Source organism: Alexandromys fortis, unplaced genomic scaffold (assembly GCF_014885135.2).
Source record: "Alexandromys fortis isolate MF-2015 unplaced genomic scaffold, M_Fortis_MF-2015_v1.1 scaffold_10, whole genome shotgun sequence".
NCBI lineage: Eukaryota > Metazoa > Chordata > Mammalia > Rodentia > Cricetidae > Alexandromys > Alexandromys fortis.
In genome coordinates, this window is record NW_026067895.1 from 8,680,168 (window position 1) to 8,703,779 (window position 23,612).

General features: G+C 38.2%; 1 protein-coding gene and 1 non-coding gene across 2 annotated transcripts in view; both read left to right on the forward strand.

Annotated features, from left to right (window-relative positions):
- Ptar1 (protein prenyltransferase alpha subunit repeat containing 1) overlaps positions 1-19,280 on the forward strand; it is a 47,013-nt gene extending 27,733 nt beyond the window's left edge. The window contains exons 6-7 of the mRNA XM_050159070.1: positions 2,262-2,551; positions 4,432-19,280. Coding sequence (XP_050015027.1) covers positions 2,262-2,551; positions 4,432-4,774 — 633 coding nt within the window. The 3' untranslated portion in view covers positions 4,775-19,280. The remainder of the gene's footprint in view (positions 1-2,261; positions 2,552-4,431) is intronic.
- Positions 18,223-18,327, forward strand: LOC126512947 (U6 spliceosomal RNA). Its single transcript, XR_007595206.1, has one exon. It is a non-coding gene; the product is annotated as a U6 spliceosomal RNA (small nuclear RNA).
- Positions 19,281-23,612: the final 4,332 nt, after the last annotated feature.

Sequence of the window (23,612 nt, forward strand, 5' to 3'; positions counted from 1 at the left end):
CCCCCCCCCCCGTGTGTGTGTGTGTGTGTGTGTGTATGTGTGTGTTGTATACATGTGAGTGGACAGATATACAAGCAGTCACGTGTCTTCTTCTCTTGCTCTGAATCTTGGTACCTGGCTACAGGATCTGCCGCTGTACTGGAAACTCACCATTCTGGCTAGCTGGCTGGCCAGTGAGTTCTTGGCATCTTCCTGTTTCTGACCCCCAGTGCTGGGGTTATAGGCATGTGCAGCCATGCCTCACTTTATTCATAGGAACTGGGAATTTGAACTCGGGTCCTCATGTTTGTGGAACCAATGCTTTTGCCATGGAGACATGGACCTAGCCACCTCCTTTTTGAGATAGTCTCTCACTGGACCTGGAACTTACTGAAGTGGCTGAACTAACCAACAAACAAACCTCAGAGATCCTCCAGTCTCTATCTCCCTAACACGGGGATTGCCAATGTGTGCCCCATACCTAGCTTTTTCTATGGGTCCACTTCATAATAATAATAATAATAATAACAATAACAATAATAATAACCCTTAAATGATATTATTCAGATACAAGCTCAAGTAGAAATGACTCTGGTTTTGTTCACTCTGAAACTAAATGTTTTTTCTTGCAGACTTGCCAGCTATAGCTGTGTAAGTAAAGGTAGTGGCAATGTTGTACACATTAGAAGTTAAGGATCCAGCCCCCAGAGGCTGGTGCAGAAGGATCATGAATTCTAGGCAAGCCTGAACTACATCACTAGACCCTGTCTCAACAAAAGTAAAACAAAAATTAAAAAAAAAAAAAAGAATTTAAAGGAGACATGACAAAACTTTAAAACGGTAGACTTTGCCCATCCAGACTGGGAATCCTAGTCCTTGATACTTTCCACTACCTTCATTCATTCCTGAAGCATTTGCATATCTGCTCTGTTGCTAGCGAGCAGAAGAGAATGGAAACATCAAGTTTGTATCCTGTACAAATTTATTGTTATATTAAAAATCAAATATCCTTCCAATTTAATGATAATGAAAACACATGCAACAGTTCTTTCTGTGAAAATGTACACATATTGTGAGGCTTCCAAAAGGAAAGATTTCTTCTGAAAAAGAAAAGGTATGTGAGGCGCAGGGAGAGGATCTCGGTACAGGAAAAATATTTGCTGGAAGGTAGAGGTCATTTGGTGCATTCTCCCTGCTTTAAAGTTCCCAGCAAATGCTTTTCCTGTACCAAGATCCTCCCCCCCCCCCCCCCCCCCCCCCCCCCCCCCCCCCCCCCCCCCCCCCCCCCCCCCCGTCTCACATACGCAGTGGTGCACACTGTCTCTGTTGTTCTCTGCTCACAAGTGCATGGTCCTTTCCTTGGCTTGTCTGAAAACCGTCTGTAGAAGCCAGGGATGGTGACTCTCACCTGTCATCACCACTTAGGAAGCTGAGCAGGAGGATCACTGCTAGTCTGGGGCCAGTCTGGGCTACACAGTGACTTCCAGGAAGTCCAAGTTACAGAGTGAGACCCTGTCTCAAAACAAAACAAAACCCCAACAACTCCCTCGATGGAACATGTCAGGTTGTGATGGCATGTTTCATTGATAGCCACCTGTCCAACCAGTGCCAAATAATATTGCTTCACAAATCAACTTTGAGCATTCCTTTTGAAATGCATTAGTTTGTAGTATAATGTTTTAAATATTTATTTAAATTATATCTCATCCACTCAGTACTATCAGTTTGAGGCAAAGGGTGACAATTAAGTCACCCTTCGGAAATTCTAGTTTTTGTACATCATAGTTTGTGCTTAGCCCTTAGAACTCAGAAGTGAAAACAAACAGACACAGTCCATGCATGTCATTTCTTGTGGGAAGCATTTGGAATCCCTTACTGAAAGTATAGTGCATATTCGTACGATTAGGATGAAAGTTTTAAATGTAATAAGAATCAAAATCACCTCTTAATTGATGTTGTATATTCCCCTTCCCCAATAGTATTACTTATAAATAACTACCCAGAAATTCATTAATTTTGAATTTGGTTTTCTTTGTTGGCCATTCACAGTGTGATAAGGTGAAATGAAAGAATGTAAGTCCTTAAACTCTGTTCTCAAAAAAAAAATTTTCTCACTTTATAAGAGACAAGAGAAGTTCACATATATTCGGCTTCCAAGGGGACAGCATGTAGGACTTTGTATACAGAGATTGGTGACAGTGAATCGGAGCAGGGGCACAGGTGATGATGCGGAAAGAACACTTTTGTAAACGCTCTTCTCACGTCCCTTTTCTTCCTTCAAGATCCTTCTTGATGAGCTATCTTCTACTAAACACTGGGCGTCCATGCACGTTTCAGACCACAGTGGATTTCACTACCGCCAGTTTCTGTTAAAATCTTTGATTAGCCAGACTGCAATGGACACTTCTGCACTGCAGCAAAACTCTTTGAAAGATGAGCCAAAAGATGAAGAAGCAGCAGCTTCAACAGAGGAACCAAGGGTAGATCTTACCCAGCTCCTAGAAGAAGAGGTGGAATTCTGCACAGATCTTATTGATTCCTATCCAGGACATGAAACCCTTTGGTGTCATAGGTAAGAGGAGAGAAGAATCCACATCCTGTGGATTGACTGGCTGCAGAACCTGTTATATCTGACTTCTGTCTGTGAACGTGAATATGGCTCTCTGGTTTCCTGACTGAGGAAAGGGCTTTTGTTCAGCATTTCATCACCATTGTTAATATGAGGTTTCTCACACACAGCGTTGTCTGTGGTTTAGATTCACACTTAAGTACACAACATAAAGACTTGTGTTACTTCCAAAATAGTATAGAAACAAAACATAAAAATGTTTCATGACTCTTTGGAGATCCTGGCAATTAACATATCAGGGATGGAGTACTGCCATGTGTTTTTAAGAAAAGTAAAACCTTTTAGACATTTTGATGCAGTTAGGATTGAGACTAATGATTAGACTATGAATATCAGGTAAGCTTTATCTTTTTCTCTACTCTCAGGATCTACACATTAATTATCTAAGTATAATAATAATAATAATCAGAAAGGCCAACAATTTTATTGACCTGGGTTTTGAGAACATTTGATACTATAAACTTCATTAACACTTTGCTTCATTTATTTTGGATCTTTATCTGTTTGGAAGTATCTCCAGCTTTATAAATCTGAATTCTACTTCAGACCACAGGATTTAGTCTACAAACAAAAGACTTGTCTGTGCTAGGTAAGGATAAGGATTGTAAAATCTATTTCCTGAGTTACTGAGCCCCCACCCCTTTCTCCAGTCTAGTCTTTCTCGTGGACTTCTTAGCTGGTCTGTTAATTATAGTCCACATTGAGTACACTCGGAAGGCAGACATTATTTTTCTTTTTTCTTGAACCTTCATGAGTAGACAATGGTCTTTTCACATAAAGTCTTAAGACAGGCTGTGCAACTGTTGTGCTAGTGACTTTGTTGCTCTGTTGGACCTCATCCTCGCAGTAGCAAGGCACAGAGACTTAAAACATTGATAGTAAGACATAGGAAGACCTTAGCCCTTGAGTGAATGATGAGATGTAACAACTTAGAACCTCATATGTCATGTTATAGTTTGTGTAGCAGATGTGTGTACCATGAAAACTGTTTGGAGATTAAGCAGAGCAGTTTTTGTTTTAATAAGCAATTCCAGGTGATAATTGCTCTTAAGAGATTCAAAACAGGAGTGTCGTCTTTTATGTGCTTTACTCAGAGCCTAGCATAGCTCTGCCGAATACTGATATGGAAGACTAAAGGTTTAAGAGAAAGCTTAATTAAATAAGACCAACTGCCACAGGTGTATTCTTCGAGCTTTAAAAAAGACCAGGGACTGGTGGGATGGCTCAGTGAGGAAAGGCACTTGCCAACTAGCCTGATGGCATGAGTCCCATCCCTACAACTTGGAGCATAGAACTTGGTGGAAAGAGAGAACTGACTTCTGTACCCACACATACCACACACACACACATGCACGGACGCACGCATGCACGCACACATAAATAAATGCAATAAAGGTGTCTTCAGAAAGAACTAGATAGAGGCTATGAACTATGCCTCTAGTATGGAGGAATTGTTTAATGTACCTTGTTTCTGATTTCTTCAAAAATTCTAAATGAAGTTGGTATTTTGTTTTATATGATTATTTATGGAGATATTGAGCTTTTACTGTTTCTAATTCATGTTAGAATTAGAAACTGAAAACTCACTGTGAGTTGAGTAAATGTTTATTGGGAAGTCTTTACAGCAGTACTATTTCCTCACAAACCAGTGGCGAGGATTGAAGCCCTGATCCTTTAAGTCATTTTTCTCTTCCCCCAGACAGCTCTGGATTATGAACTGGGTGTTAGCTAATACTTTGTACTTTTAAATTATCGACTTCTTTTGCCTAGAAATCTTGATTTTTGTGATGATGTTCTTCCTTCCACCCCATCCCCCATCACAGGCGGCATATTTTCTACCTTCAACATCACTTAAGTGGCAGGTGTCCTCTCAACTTGACTCACCTGTCACCTGCAGACTGCTCTGGGGGTACTTTGAATGACTTGCACCTGATTCCAGCAAGCCCTCAACTATCTCAGGCAATGGAAGTGGACGGACTGAATGACTCTAGTAAACAAGGCTATTCCCAGGAAACCAAACGCCTGAAGCGGACCCCAGCTCCAGACTCTCTAGGCCTAGAGATGGAGCACAGGTTTATTGATCAAGTATTATCCACTTGTCGGAATGTAGAGCAAGCCAGGTATGCTAATGCATACAGGAAATGGCTGGTGACTTTAAGTCAGTGAAAGGTGTGGATTCATCCTAAGAAATCCCCTTTTAGTGCAATATTGCTTTCCTTTCTCAATGCCATAGCTGCATGGACTGACTGGCTAACTCTGGATTCGTCATCTACAGCTTAAAGTCTGTAAGAAATGTTTTGGTTTTATTTATTTTGCTCAGAGCTGGCATTCCTTTGGGTACAAAATAACTGTATAGTTCCTTCTTGCTAAACAGTGAGTCTTAAGTTTTCCTGTTTGATTCCATGCCCTTTATTTTAATATTTGGGCTTTTCATTTGGTTCTTGAGATTGGTTCACGTACCTTTACCCACCTCAGTTCAGTTGCTACGTAAGCAGTTTCTTTAAAAATTGAAATTTTAAGTTGCAGTTCAGCTTAGGAATATTCATAGATGTGCAAAAGGACTTGCTCTAATTGCAGTTTTGAGAATAAAATGGCTAGATGGATGGATATGTGCAAATGTAAGCCACTTCTTTCTCAAGAATGTTCTCCAGTTACCGACTAAGAGAACCAAAGCCAGGAGTGTTAGGATTTATATAAAAAAAAAAAAAAATGCTTCCAATGTAATCTATTTTTTAAATGCTTATTTAAAAGAAACTAAACTAATTTAAGAGTTTATGTAATTGTAGTACTGGAAAATTATTTTTATTACTAGTTTTGATAGATTGTTTTTACCTCATATTTGGTATATGCCAAAACAGTAAGTCAGCCCTTATAAAATAAATTCTTTACAAAAACCCAGAAATGCCATTTTTAGTTATTACTACTTTTTTCCTTCTAAAATTACTCAAGAAAAGTGGGAGAAAACTACATATAATTATAGTCCTGTAAAGATTTCCTTATAAAATTTAAGTTTCTAAGACTATACTGGATAAACTGCAGTTTTTGTCAAGTGGCTAGTCGGAGTTTACTGGCAAAATCTGGGGAGGAAGGCTAGTTTTAAGCATTAGTTCAATTTTTACTTTTAAAGTCAAACAAAACACTTTGATACTAAATTCATCAGGGATAAGTACCAAAGTCCACATTATAGCTATATCTCAATAACAAGGGCTGTGTTTTTCAGGTTGGTGAAATGGGGGTGGGAATGGGTCGAATACCGTCTCTGTCTCTCTTACTCTATCCACCCCTTGGGATGAGCCGTGACTCCTCTGTGTGCGTCCCTTCTCTTTATCTTACCAGTCCACCCCCTGCTTCCCATCACTCACTGGTCCATATTCTTTTATTGTGTGTCTTTTTTTCAGGGATACCCACTGAAGCTATTATCTCTCTTATGTCAGTGGATTTAATACCTAGCTATATAAACACAGGAAGTATGAATAAAAGGTGCCCCTCTCGTATTCCCTCCTTTTAATGGTTGTCTTGGTTAGGGTTTCTATTGCTATGACGAAACACCACGAGTAAAAGCAACTTGGAGAGGAAAGGTTTATTTCACCTACACTTCCAGGTAACAGTCCATCACTGAGAGAATTCAGGGCAGTACTCAAGCAGGGCAGGAACCTCTAGGTAGGAGCTGATGCAGAGGCCATGGAGGAGTGCTGCTTACTGACTTACTCTCCACAGCTTGTTCATTTGGCTTTCTTTTAGCACCCAGGACTGCCAGCCCATAAAATGGCACCGCTCACAGTGATCTGGGCTCTCTCTCATCAATCACTAATTAAGAAATTCCCCTGTAGGTTTGTTTATGATCTGATCTTATGGAGGCATATTCTCAACTGAGGTTTTCTCTTCTCAGACGACTCTAGCTTGTATCAAATTGACATAGAACTAAGCCAGCACAATGGTGGAAGCTGTCTCATCCAATATATGTGCAAAATGTAAGCAGTGATTACAGAAACAAGCACCGCCATCATGTTTTGTGTGATCTCTTTCACACTTGGTACTGTGTAGTGTAGGTAGAGGGACAGAGGGAAAGGCGAACTGCTCCTGTCTCACTCTAGTGGGCACTTGTACTTGAGTTAGGCACTCTTATTCAGAGAAAAAATAAATAAACTTTAGCTAGGGCATTGTAGTCTTATTGGGTGGCAGACTGCTGAGCTGAGTGAGGAGGCACTTAGGATACTAGAAAAAAAAATTCTGCTGGCCCCAGTAGATAGAGCTTACTTTCTTGGGGCAAAGTTATGTTTACCGTTTTAAAGTATTTAGATGATAAAAATACTCAACATTGTTAACATAATTCCACAGTTCTATTTACAAAGCATAGTTTGAATCATCAAATACCTCAAGTTCTACATGGATCTCTATAGGAAAACAATTACATGTTGTTTAACTTCCCTGAGAGTGAGTAGAAATGACAGCAGTTACTGCTGCCAACCCCTGTCTTTACTCGGTATTACCTTTCTCAACAGCATCCTTTTTAGTTTCCGAAGCAATGGGGCTTATATTTGATGTTGTTTGTCAGGCCATGAGCATAGGCTATGCTGTATGAACATCTGCTAACTTTTTATAGTGTTCCATTCCTTTTTATATCTTCTACTCAGCTTCTTGGTCATCTTTGGTGTTAGCTGCCTTCTTGTGTCCTCTAAGGCTCAGCCCACCCCTTCCTGAAGCCGTGGAGTCCTCTAATATACCGTGGTTTCTTCTTCCTAGTAAAGTAGAAAGTAGGTAGTAAAAATACAGATATCTAAAAGATCCTGTTTCTTTGTGGCTTTTGCTACATTACATCTGAAATGTTCATCACAGGACTTAGGATTTCCCTGTATGTTTTCTCTGTTTGGCATTTACCCTCTCTAGCAGGCTACTGTGTCTTTGACCAAATGAACTAATGCCATAGAAAGAATCCATATAATGTAGGGCTTGTTTAGTCACATCCTTCTGTACATATGTTGCTGTTAAGAGGAAAAGTTAGTTAGTTTAGACTGACACGTTGAATCTGCTCTCACCGCAGCCCCACCCTACCTTTTTTAAGGCTGTGTATTTTGGTAATTGTATTTCCAGGTTATATCCTATGCCTTGCACATAATAAGGACTTAATAACTGTTTATTAAGTTGACTAATTCACTCTTTGAAGAAGGGAAAGATTGATCATAAATGATGGAATAATGATCAGGAAATTAATGAGTTATAAGTTAGTGATATGGGCTACCTTCGTTAATACTTAAGGAGAGCTCTCACATGTAAAATTAGTGAGATTTAGATTTGCTGTCTTCATTACCTTGTTTAGGCTTGTTAACTCTCAGCCATGAGATGGAGCTCTAGAATTCTCTTAGCTGTTTGTCTACACTAAAAACTCTCAGTGTCAATAAGATCCACTTGGTAAGATTATTGTTTTCTTTCACTAAATGATGTTGAAAAGCAGATCTTGCATACAGAGCCAGGGGCACATTTGAGCAGATGGCATAATGCTTGGATTTAGAGACTTGTTGATCTGTATTTGTATGTGAGTCATCCCAATCCCCAACTTGAACTGTGGGCCTTTTAGGTACTCCTGGAACCTGCATGAGCCATTTTTTAAGACTAAGGATTTTATACCCGTTACTATCTCGTATTACTTTTAAAAAAATTCTGGGCCAGACATTTCTTACTCTTGGGGCACAGTTCTAACTTAAGCTAAATGCTTCATTAATTCTTTTCCCTTTGTTTTTGCTGGTGCTCAGGCTTCATTTGTTAATCAGTCATAGAGTTAAATGTGTACAGATTATCACCAAAAGCCACTTAGAGTTTCAAATAAGGGCTAAGTAACATACAACGTAGAAGCGAGCTTTTGAGTTTATATGCAGCAATCTGTAGAAAGCATGTGTGGTAGACAGCTAATGTTCAGATTCTCTCAGTTCCTGGTGTGTGTGTGTGTGTGTGTGTGTGTGTGTGTAGAACTTGTTACAAATTGTCCGTCTTGCAGTTTCTCTTACACAGCACAAGGTGGTGTCTGACATGGGCCAAATGTAGCTTAGGCATGGAACCACCACCATACAGGCATCTCAGTTGGCTCCCTAAGTTAGGGGCGATTCAGTTGTAAAATGAAGAATCCTTTTTTTTTTTTTTTCCTAGAAAGCTTCTTGGGTTTACTGTTATTTTGCTATTAGAATTTTTTTAAATGCTTGATTCAAAAATTTTTGAATATTGTAAAAACCATATCTTTTGTCTTAAATAAAACTGCAAACCCTAGCAATATGTATGCTCCTCCACCCCCAACACACATGGTCTGTAATGAGCTTCTACTTATTAAAGAAGCATGTGGGGGTATGAGGAAACTTCAGCAAACTCAGTTTCATAGAAACAGTAAGAAAAAGCCACCCCAAGAATTCCACATATTGTCACATAGTGTCTTTTTAAAAATAACTGTATAATATCTTAACTTGAGTGCCTTTCTTACTTCAGGGAGGGTTACAAGGTTATCTTATACTGAACTCGAGAAGATATGATCTTGTAATTTATATTTCATTAATTGGCAATTTTTGAGTGTCCTACTAAGAATACCAAGACTTAGAATTTGTTCTTTCCTTTTGTCAACTAACATTTGGAGGCCTCGTTAACTAAAGGTCCAGGTGCACACAATTAAACCCGTGCATTCTGTGCTCGAAGGGAAGCAGGCCCCACACCAGTGCACCTCACAGCAGGTGGTTGTCCCCAGTGACCCTTTGCCTTATTCGGAAGACCCTTCAATAGCACTTGCTAAGGCCAAAAGAAAAGTGGGAAATACTAAAATGAAATTTCAAATTTTATGTATTTGTGTGGGGAAGGGGAAGGTAGTACCATCATATTTCATGATAGCAAATAAATTTTCTTTACAGTAAAAATTCCAAAGTGCTTTGCAGAGCATTTTTGAATAATATATCTCTAATTATGTTGTGTTCATAATTGATGCAGGAACCAATGTCTCCTGTGTGGGTTTAGGGTGTGAGGAGAATTCTCAGGCTCTCGGCTATGACTTCTGTACCTTCTCAGGCCATCCCTGTTACTACAGACCACCAGAGACTATTGGCTCACAAACCCAGGGCAGTTGGTTTGATCTGTGCTTTCCGAACAAGAGCATAGCCATAAAGCTGGCCCTGACATTTAGTAGTTGGTTGTTGTTCCTCAGGGTGTAGAAGATTTCATCAGTTAGAACAAAATATTATATTCTGTGGCCAAAAAGAAAATGCAAAATATGCTCAATACATTGCTAGCTATTGAGCGTTAGTATGCAAAAGCTAATCCACACTGTCTTGCTGCTTGTCCTGTAGCTGTATTGTGAATGTCACCATAAATGTTGCCCATTAAGAGAATTTCTGTGTTATACTTCCAGTTTGGGGGAAGTGGAGAACATTATATTTTGTTTCAGTTAACTTTCTCAGCCTTTAAAAATCATATTGAGAAAAATAATTGCTGTTGCTTTGCAAATTGACAGCTGTTTTGCTTCCTAAGACTTCTTTTTCTCTGCATGTGTGAGGTGTAAGATGCAGACATGTTCAGAATATCCCCTAATGCCTGGCATGTTATGGGAAACTAACCCGTCAGACTGATAAATACTGGAGAAGGAATATTAACGTATATCTCTCTTAATCATTGTCCACATTCTTAGTTTTGGGTAAAGTATGCTACTTTGTATGAAAAATACATTATCAAGTTTAAATATATAAGGCAAGATTGTATAACATTGCAGCCAGAGTTGAGGATCTTTTTAGATATCTAAGTGTATGTGTGTGAACATACACACATCTAAAGAGATCTGGAGCCTAGGTCTACATGATTTTATCCCATTGATTTTTATATTTGCTCAAAGTGTTCTCATTTAAGGTAATTTTCCCAATAGACAGCTTGCTCTAGCAAAGTTGGAAACTGACTTAAGTGTCCACTTGCCGTATGTAAATTTTGTAAAAACTGTTTGATTAGGAGTTTGGTGGTTTATAAAGCACGTTATTCTGCTTTTCTTCCATCTCCTTAAGGAATCAGCCTTTATTTCATCCTAGCAGTCACACTCCTCAAAGCACTGCTCATGTTTATAAAGTGATGGATAATACAAATGAGGCTTTGGTGGGGTTTGTTTGTTGTTTGTTTGTTTTAATGTGCCATGGGGGAAGTATACCAACATCAATTCACACAACTCTCCCCTGGAAGCATTCATTCATTTATTCCCATATTCAATGTCGTGTATTTGAAGCAGGCAGCTTTTGGTTGGTTAAAGAAGTGGCACAGATGAGAAGTACTTAGTCAGCTCTTGCTCTACCATCAAAGAGCTCTCACCAGGGGGACTGTTGCCATCTCTTCGCTGAAGAATACATTTGTAGAGCCATGTGTTGGACACTGAAAAATGTTATTACATGACATGAATTATTACACTTGTTTGTTTAGGTGCAGTTAGAGACATAATATCCATGGTATGAAGTCAGGAGTTATAAAAAGCTGAAGCAGTAGCATGTTGTGCAAGACACATTTAATAAATGTCTTTAAATATTGGTGGCTGAACTCTTAAAGAGAGCTATGGCCACCCTCTACAGCCCCCGTATGTATTAGCATATCCTGCACTTCCCAGTAGAGGCCCCTTATTCCACCCCAATTCTCAGTTCCTTTCCTGTGTCGTAAAAGTGATAATGATAAAATAGAAAGTTGGACTGGGTGACTTCATATAATTTTCTCAGAATATGTTTGACATGAGGAAGAAATTTTTATCAATAATACTGTAGTTTGAGGACCTATTCTGAGTTGACCTGATGCAAAAGGTTTAAACAGTCTTGAAACAAATATTCCTACCTGAACTGTGAGGAAGCAAGTGTGTAGTGTAAGTCTAAATGCCTTTGCCTTCAGTGAGCTTGCTGATGCATGATTGTATCACTGGCTGGAGTCAGCTCTACTTTTGGTGTATTTTGTTCTAGGAGAGCAATAGAGTGTACACTATACTAGATCACAGTACTGTTTCTGAGCCGGAAACAAATCAAAGATGAGGTGTTAGAAGTACGCCAAATATTTATATACTACTACTATATACTATTACAACAAAAACAAAGAAAGACTTTAAAAGTACAGCAATGTCTTTTCTTAAACTTGGGGTTTTGTATGCTAGTTAATTGCATAGTTTGACATTATAAAACTGAGGGACTTTCACTGAAGAAAAAGATCTCAGATAGTATATTCTACTATTAGTTTACATTGCTTGTAGATTTTCCAAAAAGAGCGTCCAGTAGACTGCAGTTAACAGTGGAATCTTGACTCGTGGTGCAGCGTCGGATCCTGGGCATTAAGTATTGGTTAGGCCAGCTCGTTTTCTTGGAGACAGTGTCTTCACTGATAGTTCCTGTGCTATCCCAGTCTGCATGGAAGTTCCTTTAGTTCTTATGTATCCACAGTTTTTAAAGGATTAAATCTCTTGTGAATTCTTTACAGTTAAAATGTATACCCTGGAGGGGAATAAGAATAAATTTTATAAAAAGGTATGTGCAAAGTACACTTGTGGTACTTGGGAGTTTAGTATCCCAGACTGATTAAATTTTGCTAAATTCTAAAGCTATCACTTGGACTTTTGACTAAGATTAAATGTAAATTCTAAGAGTAACATAATCATGTGTTATTTATGACTGTGGTATTCAATGGAAATGTAATGTGAACCAGAATGAAATTATAATTTTCTAGTAGCAATGTTTAAGAAGTGTAATTAACTTTAATAAAAATATATCTTATCGAACTTAATCTATTAAAATACTATTTCAGCATATAATCATTATAACAAACTAAGGAGCTGGCCGCCTCCTTTCTTCACAGTTCAGTGTGCTCTGCTCGCTGCCCTCCACTCTGCCGTGTGTCGGCTCCTCGGGCTCCACGTGTGGCTAGGTGCTGCTGCGTCAGCAGTGCAGAGTTCCGGGGCGCAGCGCACACATCTGTTTAGATTTGGAGGTGACAAGTAGACATGACTTTTCAGTACTTTATGGATTAGTTAGGATATTTAGAAAGATATCTAATGGAGTTTTCCTTCATCTTAATTTAAATTTGCTGTAGAACTTGGATCAACCTGATCGAGTTTGCCAAGCATTTTTTTAAAGAGGAGGAATCGTGTGCCATGTAGAATACCATAGTCACTGTCACGAGTTCTGATGGTGCGATTTCAGTATTCACTACAGTCCATCCTGTTTCTTACAAATAATAGCTTAGATCGCATGCTTACTGTGTATCTGTAGCTGTTTGTTTTCTATTATTCTTGTTGTATAATGATGTATATTAACCAGCAGCCCTAGGATTCTAATCTATGCAGCCGTCTTCCAGAACATACTGATGTACTTACTAAATTATGATAAGTGGCCGAGAAATAGGATGAACCATTTCTTTTCCCATTAGATTTGTTCTTTTAACATGGAACCATGTACCAAACTAGCTGTAAATTACTGTATTTCTGTAGACTATGGAAATGGTGTTGTCTTTGCTGATGTCTAAGTAAACTTTACCTCTCCTAAAACAAGTGCCACGTGTGATTGATCTCTGTGCTTGGCGTCCATCTGCCAAGACATCCAGTTGAAATGCTCTGATTGTGTTAGGGGGGTGACGTACGGTCTGAATGAAACCAGGAACTGATTATGTAATACAAATAATAGAACATTAAAAAAAATCAAACTTAGAGAAATTGCATAATTGTCTTTCAAATCCATTAACAGTGACAGATTGACTTAGGAAGTCATTATGACCGTATATACTTTATATCTTCAAATGAAGATAAAGTGAGACATTGCTAGTGTTACACCCTGTCCTGTCTCTGTATACTGTAAGTTATAAATTACTTACACTTGATGAAGAAGCCTAGAGATGGACCTAGAAAAGTAGGCAGTGAAGTAAATACTATTTGTATTCAGATTTTAAATATTCCAGAAGGGTGTTTTATGTTGAAGGGCATTGTTAACAGCAAAGGTTATGTTAGTAATGATATACTATTAATTATGCATATTTTGTATAGGAAACAGGCTGTGGAGGGTTCTTTGTTTTATTTTTGTTTTTTTAAATCATTCCAAAGAGCTATCAAACTACTTAAAAATGCAGGGTATTTACTTGTTTTAACTGTTATGATAATGAAACTTATTTTTTGATTTTGGTTTTTTGTTTATTTTTCAAGACAGAATTTCTCTGAGTATCTCTGGCTGCCCTGGAATCTGCTTTGTAGACTAGGCTGGCCTCGAACTCACAGAGATCTTCCTACCTCTGCCTCCCTGAATGCTAGGATTACCACCACCCGGCTGGAAGGTAACTTCTTAAAGACAGTCTTAACATAGACTAATAGGCACACTGTATGACTATGGCAAAATTAGTATTAGAAAGGGTGCTTCTCTGGGAAATCATATTGTTTAACAGCCATGTTTCTCCAAGTGCAAGACTAGCCCTAGTAACAGATGTGGCCAGCACACTGGCCAGCTAAGTTAATGTAAGGGTCCTTAGCCATTGGCCTGAACTTAGCAGACGCACCATTTTCCTCGAACTCACAGACATGGCACTGTGCTATTTTAGAAAGATGCAAGTGGCATAGCACTTGTCTCGTAGGCGCTCCTCCCTAAGGCCAGGCTGGGCATCAGCTTTAAGCAACAGTGTTCTTGCATGAGAGACACCCTATTGCATGAGTTCTGTTTAAGGATAGCAGAAATTGAAAGGCTGCTTGGCCCCTCTTCTGGGCTTTAAAAGAAAGCAAGGATCAGCCTGTGTTTTTCCACAGGATGATTCTTAAGTAATATTAGCTTCTGGGATAGAATCTACGTTTAGTAACAAAACACTCATATTCACAGAAAGCTTACCTTGTATGCTTCATATTCCTCTCAGAGTAATCACACATACTGAAAGGTTGACCTCCCGTCTCGAGAGCTAATGGGCTGTCATGTTTTGGTGTTTTGCTAAGTTGCTAGTGATCTCAGTAGACACAATTTGGAAAGACTATTAGAAGGTCATTAAAGAAATGGGGTTGCTAAAGCTTCAATCACCCACTTGTTTTATTTTGTAATTTTACCATCTACTTAGATCCCTGAGGGGAAATAATCTCCAATTCTCTGGACACATCTGATTTGCATCCGTTATTTGATGTAAGTCTTCATTAATTCAGTGATGCCATAGGGAAAAGATTGGAAGCATTCTGTATAACACTTACTAGAGTAGGAAATTACAAAGCCCAGCATCAGGTTGAGGAAATTGCTCTTTTTCTATATACTTACAAAATAGAATGCATTATTGGACAGGAAGGGTCTCAGAGTTAAACTTTTGGAGTAAACTATAAGCTGTCTATAAAGTAAGATGCTCATTTTTTAAACAAATTTAAAAATTTATTTTCAGTCATTACATTACAGAACTAACTTGCTGAACAAGACTAAAATTATGGCAAGGAAAGGGGGAGTTGTTTTAAGTAGAATAAGAAGGAAATCCAAGCCGGGCGATGGTGGCGCACGCCTTTAATCCCAGCACTCGGGAGGCAGAGGCAGGTGGATCTCTGTGAGTTCGAGACCAGCCTGGTCTACAGAGCTAGTTCCAGGACAGGCTCCAAAGCCACAGAGAAACCCTGTCTCGAAAAACCAAAAAAAAAAAAAAAAAAAAAGGAAGGAAATCCAACTTAAACCAGAACACTGATGGAAAAGGTCTTCAAAGTGGCTTAAGAAAAAGGATTAAGGGGAAAAAAAAAAAAACAGCTTCCAAAAGCAACATTGAAATTATCAATGTGCTCAATGAAATTAATAATGTAGAATTATAAAAAAGAAGTTGAGGACTGTAGGTATACATACAAGTAAATACACCCATGTGTGCACAGACTCGTGTACACACACATGCACACAGTTCTATTCGTGTAAAGCCTTAAGAATAGATGCTGACGTTTAAGAAGAGGGCAGGGAGAAACGGGTCGGAAAGGTGGCTTGATGACAGAACTCACCAAGCTTGATTCCTAGTGTAGGATCCATGTAGCTGCCCAACAGGACCCATGCACACATGTGCACATCCCTCCAGCCTTACACACATACATGAATTAGAAGTAAAATTTTGAATCCCTGAAAATAGTAGAAGCCTGACCAAGCCTGGAACAAGATGAGAAACAGAAGTTGCTGGCTGGTTTCTCTGACCTACGTGTACAGTGATAATGGCTTCACAGACATACAGATACGTAGATAGCACTTTTCTGATGAAGCAAGAGAACATACTGAAGAAACTAGGCTATCATACTCAAGATTAAACAACATAGAATCTGTTTTTCCAGTGTTTTTCTCTACAGATGCAGGACTATACCAGCTCCAATGGATTTTTTTTTTACAAACGTTGGCAGGTATATGGAAATATGAATATGTTCGCTATCTTGATTGTGGTATTGGTTCTACAAGTCTATAAATTTGTAAGGACATATTGACTGTGTATTGTGAATATGTTTGGTTCCATTTATTATATGTCAGTTGTACCATAAAACGTAAAAACAATATAAATATTCTATTGTAATCGTTTGTTGTAAAGTAGGTACTGCATTAACAACTATGTTTACAAATGTGAATAGCAATAAAAAAGATTGAGTATAGCTGTAACAATCTTCTAAGGATTTTATAGTTTATATGTGTGTTTTGCCTGCATGTATGTATGTGTACTGCATGTGTGCGTTATCCCCTGGCCGGCAGATTTGGAGCTGGGATTACAGATGGTTAAGCCAACTTGTGGATGTTAGGAAGCGAATCTGGCTCCTCTGAAAGAGCAGCAATTACCCTTGACCATTAACCCATCTTTCCATCCCCCAGCTTAAAGTTTCCCATTAGAGAGAGCTCACTGTAAATTCATAATAATTAAACTATGTTGGCATAAGGATACTAGATAGAAAGACTAGTGGAACAAAACAAGAGTCCATAAATAGCCTGTGGACATTCAGTTAGTTTCTCCTGGCCAAGGCACCGAGTCGTTCTATTAGGCAAGTTAATAACTATTGCTGTGTCCTTATGGAAAGGGGATCTTTAATGACCACCTTGATGAAGACAACGTTAAAGAACCATGATGGGGAACAAACAACCAAGTCCATAAACCATAAAGAAATAAGAAGTAGATCTGCTTTTCTGCAAAGACATGCTTCTTCCCACCTTCATGCTGTCCCAGATCCTAAGAAACTACATGTGAATCTAAGAGTTACTGCACATGGCACATGTATCAGCTACTGCTGCTGTGTAAGACACCATGACCAAGACAACGTATGGAAGAGTAGATTTCTGACACAGAGCTCCAGACAGAGTGGTCAAGGCTGTTGGCAAGCTGCTCTCAAGTCCTACCAATTCAAAGCCAAATTTCTTTTTTTTTTTTTTTTTTTGATAGTTTTGTTTGTTTCGTTTTGTTGTTTTGGGTTTTGGTTTGGTTTGGTTTGGTTTGGCTGATAGGAACTCCCTTTGTAGGCCAGGCTGGTGTGCCAGAACATGCCTAGTGTTCATTTAACAATTTTTTTTAATGAAACCAAAACCTAAGTCAGCAATTCCAATAACAATTCTTTTCAATCCAATGTTTTGACACAATACTAAGACTATAAAGGTATAATTCTTGCATGTTGGAGAATGTTAATAAGGAAATATTAAACTTCATTGTTTTCTGTAACTGTTGTTGCTATAAGAGCAGAGAACTGTGTGTACAACAAAAGGCACTGGGAACTCCATGTTGAGCATGGTGCTTGAGGCAACACTGGCCGACTCTATGTGATGTGACGACCCCTGCGGTGCAAAGCTGTGATCCAGACCCAAGTCTAGAGGCATTGTTTGATGGAACTCAGCCAGGCTTTGCCAGGAACACAGGACTCATTACTTGTTTGATTTTGATTTGACTGTTGCATATTCTGAAGCCTTTCACTGTTGTGACTCCCATAGTTACATAAACCCATAAGGGGTTGACACCCATAGTGTAAGAGAGGCCACATGCAAAGACCAACTTTCACATTTTAGGGATTTAAGTGAATCACCTGGACACTACTAAAGTGGAGATCCATAACCCTAAAGTCACAGACAACCAAAGTAAAACCAGACCAATGGGATTGCATGCAACTAAAGTGCTTGTTAGCAAAAGAACCAAGGGAGTGAGAATACCGATGACAGAATGGAAATGTCACACAGCTCTCACCCCCAAGATGATGCTATTACAAAGGAGAGTCTTTGAGAGATAATTGTCAAGTGTGTTCTCCAGTTCCGCTCTCATAATCCAGATAGTGCTAATACAAACAGGCTTGAGGGAATCTGGTGGTTTCATACCATATGAAAGCATAGCAACAAGGTACCATCTTTGAAACAGAAAGGGACTCTTTGCCACCAAATCTGTCAGTGCCTTCAAAGTTATGAAGAATATTTTACATTATTTGTAAATTGCCTACTTGGTGTCTGAGTGGAGTAAGACAAAATGTTTGGAAATCATGTAACTGATAATGGGTTGACTAAGTCAACTCATAGCAGGAATTCAAATCATCCAATTAAAACTGGACAAATAATCCAAATAGATATTTCTCAAAGACATTTAAATGGCTGATAGGTAAATGCTGAAGTGTTTAGCATTGCAAAGAATAGTTATCAATACATGCTAAAACCACATGCTTTGTGCTTGCCTCACCAGCACATATACTAAAGTTGGAATGATAACAGAGATTAGCATGGCCTCTGTGTGAAGATGACATGCAAATTCATAAAGTGTTTCATATTTTAATGGATTTTTCCATTAAATAATTAAATAACAAAAAAAAACACTGTCTCTCACCTTATAAATATTAGAGTGGCTGTTTTCAGAAAGAAAAATGTTAAACACATGAAGAAAGGGGAATGCTTATATACTATTGGGGGGTGTTACTAAGTACAGCCTTTATGGAAAATAGTATGGAGGTTCCTAAGAGGAAAGTTTATAACACTAAGTGCCTACATATAAACTTGGAGACTTCTCACATTAATGACTTAATGATGCACCTGAAGACCTTGGGAAAACAAAAACTGAACCACACTCCCAAACAGTAGAAAGGAAGAGATAACCAAAGTCAGAACTGACATAAATGAAATAGAAATGAAAGAGACAAGCAAAGAATCAGTAAAGTGTAGAGTTGGTTCTTTGAAAAGATTAACAAGATTGACAAAAGTTCAGCCAAACAAGCCAAAAGAAAGAAAAGACCCCAGTAAATAAAATCATAGATGAAAAGTGAGACATCACAACAGACACAGAAAATTTAGAGACTATAAGGATATACTGTGGAGGCCAAAAAAATGAAGGCCCATTTCCACCTTGTCTGAGGGTCAGAGAGTTTGGACCCTAACAGACATAATTGCACCTTCTAATTCAGCAGGTGGTTGCTGGCTCTTTTGAAGTTAAGATAGCTCAGTGCCATTCGGATGGTGGTCAGGATATGCAGGTGTGCTTCTGCTCCTTTCTTTTGTAACTATGAGGTCACCCAGGGAAGGGCAGTCTTAGCATACATGACCTAGAGTAAGTAACTTAGGGCACCTCAGCTACCTGGATGACAGAATGCTATGTGAGTTACCTTTTGTATCATGTTAATAACGTCTTCTGTTATCTTCTCCCCCAGTCTGCATTGGATATAAAAGCTATGGAAAAATAAACACGGGTAATTTCAGGGTTTCAATAATCCCTGGAATACCCTCCCAGTACTGTCTTATGGTTTCTGTCTTGTTATTCTGTGCATCTTCGTATCCTTTTACTTATAGTTCTTCAATTCCCCCATCCCTACCCTGGTAATAAGTATTTTTGTTGAGGCCAGTCCTCAACAATATACTTTAAAAATCTATACTCTAATATCATATAGGTCTAAATGAGATGGAGAAACTTTTAGAAGTATATTGCCTACCAAAGTTAAACCAAGATGAAGTGATTTAAATGGATGCATAATAACCAAAGAGATAGAGGCACTAATTAAAATAATCTCAAAACTAATAAAAAAATTACCCTAGGGTCTGATGGGTGCAACAGCACAGGGTTCTATCAGATCTCAAGAGCTAACACCAATACTCCCGAAATGATTCCATAAGAGAGGAAGAAACGCTTTCAAACTCTTTTTAGTGCAGCCTTAATACTAAAACTAGATAAAGACACTAAAAAAAAGAGTTACAAACAATTTTCCTGATGACAACAGACACAAAAATCTCTCAGTAAAATACTGCAAAGTGAATTCAAGAACAAATCTAAAAGATAACCCACCAGAATCAAGTCAGCTTCATTCCAGAGATGCAGGGATGGTTTGACATATAAAAATCAATTAAGGGCTGGAGAGATGACTCAGTGGTTAAGAGCACTGCTTATTCTTCCAAAGGAACTGAGTTCAATTCCCAGCAACCACATGGTGGCTCACAACCATCTGTAATAAGATTTGGTGCCCTCTTCTGGCCTGCAGACATACATGCAGAATAACAAGAATACTGTATACATAATAAATACATCTTTAAAAAATAAAAAAATAAAAATCAATTAATTGTAAATGTAATCCATCACATAAACTCAAGAATATAAACCATATAGTCATTTTACTAGATGGGGAAGAGGTTTTTGACAAACATCCCTTCATTATCAAAGTTCTGGAGACTTTAGGGATACGGGGTGACATATCTCAACATAGTATAGGCAATATACAAGAAATTAAATCAGAAACAAGGAGGACCCACACTCTGTAAACTCCTCTTCAATATTGCATTTGAAGTCTTAGCTAGAGTAAGAAGCAGTCAATGGAGAAACCAATAGGAAAGAAAGAACTCAAAGTATATCCAAGAAATTTAATTCTACAGATAAAGGACGCTAAAGACCCAGCCAGTAAACTGATACAAGTGACAAATACATTCATCAAAATAGCAGGATACAAAATACACAAAAATCAGTAGCCTTCTTATACACCAACAACAAATATACCTAGAAAGAAGTCAGGGAAAGGGTTATATTCTCAATAGCCTCAAAAATATATCTTGGGATAAATAGAACTATAGAAAATATTGTACAATGAAAACTTTAGTACAATACAAAAGAAATTGAGGGAGATACCAGAACATGGAAGACCTCCCACAGTCATAAATTGATAGGATTAATATTATGAAAACACCTACCAAAAGCAACCTACAGATTTTCCATGCAATCTCCATCAAAATTCCAATATAACTCTTCAGAGAAATTGAAAAAAATCTCAAAGTTCATATGGAAATACAGAGAACCAGGACATTCAAAACAACACTGAATAATGAAAAAACATTGCTAAAGGTATTACCATCCTCAATTCCAAGATATACTACAGAACTATAGTAATAAAAACAGCTTGGCCCTAACATACACACCAACCAATGGAATAGAATTGAGAACTTGGGCATAAGCTCACACCCCTACTGTCACCAGCTGTTGTTTGTTTTAGGTTTTGTTTGTTTTAACAAAGAGGCCAGAATGACCATTGGAGAAAAGACCTAATTTGTCTTTAATGAATTATGCTGAACAGACTGCGTGTCTGCATGTAGAAGAGTGAAACTTGGTCTTTATCTTTCACTTTGTACAAAACAGCTACATATGATTTAAGGGCATCAGTGTAAGGCCTGATGGCTTGAATCTGACAGAATAGAAAGTAAGATATGCTTCAAATTATAGGCACAGGGGAGAGCTTTCTGAACAGGACCCCAGAAGGGCGGATATTAAGACAATGATGGACAAGAGACCTCACGAAACTAACAAGCTCCTATATAGCAAAGAACTCCATCATTTGAGTAAAGAAGTTGCCTACAGAATGAAATGAGCATATGAAAGAGAGATGATGTCTAGAATATACAAAGAGAAACAACAAACAAAATTTAAATACCAGGAAAACAAATAACCCAATTAATAATGGGCATGTAATAAACAGAGTCCTCAAAAGAAGAAATGCAAATGACCAAGAAAATAAAATGGTTTCAAAATGTTCTACTTTTTTAGGCATCAGGAAACTGCAAACTAGAGCTGCTTTAGATTTCATCCTACCTCAGTCGGAATGACTGAGAATATTTTAGAAGACAACAAACGCTGGCATGGATGTGGGGAAGGAACATTTATTCACTCTTGGGTGGGATTGCAAACTGGGGCAGCCACTGTCAAAGTCTGTATGAAGGTTCCTAGAAAGGCTAGGAAAGAGCTAACATATGGTCCAACGAAACCACTCTTGGGCATATACACAAAGAATTCTATTTCCTACTGCTAATATGTTTGCTCATCTATGATCATATTCATATGCTCTATTCATAATAGCATGAAAATAGAAACACCCTGCATGTCTATCAAATGAAAATGTATTACACAATGGAATATTGTTCGACTTAAGAAATCCAATCTTTCGTTGAGGAAGAAAAACAATCTCTAAAGAAAAACATGATTCACTACAGTTTCTTCATGGCAATCTTTGTTTTTGTTTTCTCTTTAATGACTGCTTCTATGTAAGAATAATTAATACTTATTATAAAAGTTTCAAGTGCTATAACTATATAATGGAGAAAGTGACTACCACGTTAGCTGGGTATAGGACTCCAATTTTGGGGAAATGCATAACATTTTAAAAATAGCTATGGGAGGGGCTGGAGAGATGGCTCAGTGGTTAAGAGCATTGCCTGCTCTACCAAAGGTCCTGAGTTCAATTCCCAGCAACCACATGGTGGGTCACAACCATCTGTAATGAGGTCTGATGCCCTCTTCTGGCCTGCAGACATACACACAGACAGAATATTGTATACATAATAAATAAATATTTAAAAAAATAGCTATGGGATCAAGGCTGGAGAAATAGCACAGTCAGAAAAGGGGTTGTCTTCCAAATATATGGATCTGAGTTTGACCACTTTAAACCCATGCAAATAAGGCGATAGATAGATAGATAGATAGATAGATAGATAGATAGATAGATAGATAGATAGATAATAGATAGAAGATGATAGATAGATAGATAGATAGATAGATAGATAGATAGATAGATAGATAGATAGATAGATAGATAGATAGATGATAGAGATAGATAGATAGATAGATAGATAGATAGATAGATAGATAGATAGATAGATAGATAGATAGATAGATGATAGATAGAAGATAGATAGAAGATAGATAGATAGATAGATAGATAGATAGATAGATAGATAGATAAGAAGATCTTGTTTTCCAGCCAGTGTGTAGATTACAAGGAAAACATTCAACATGGAAAACCCATTTCAACTTCAGCCTAAGGGAACATGACGAATGACTGAAGTTCCCACACTTCCTTATGTGCACATTTGCTGCAGTCCACTTCCTGCCTTATCACATGTGTGGAAGACTCTCTTACTTATTATTAGGGTGGTATATGTATGATTGTGTGTGTGATGTATGTGAATGTAGACATGCTCATGCCATGCCATGCATGTAGAGGTCAGAAGAATTTCAGGATCCGTTCTCTCCCCCACTGTGGCTTCTGGGGACATCTACCTTGGGTTGTCTGGCTTACACTACCTGCGCCTCTACCCCCTCAGCATTCTACTGGCCCTAAAGTACGCCTGATGAGCCACAAAACTGACTTTTATTCCTCTTTAAATTAGAAGAAAAAAGAAAATAAAAGTTTAAGCCAAATGAAATGTTTTATCATATAATATACTATATTCCCCACTATACCAACAGTTACAAACATGTAATACAGCCTTGCCAAGCCCTCAGAATCTTTCTTGCAGAGGCACTCTGCTAAATATAGGAGACTCTCCCTATTTCCCATCTCACAAATAAAGTCTCATAAAAGCCTCACAAACATAAAAACCCAAACCTAGACAATTCAGTTGACATCTAGAATCTGCATATTGTCTGAAAAGCTTTTCTTCTATATAGCAACTGCTGTTTCCCCTGAAACCAATAATCCATGGAAGAACCTAGAAAAAACTAGGTTTTATTTATTACTGTATAAGATGTCAACATTGACCCCCTCAAAGCATCCATAGGGAAAAAATGTCTCAGTACAGTTGAAAAATAACACACT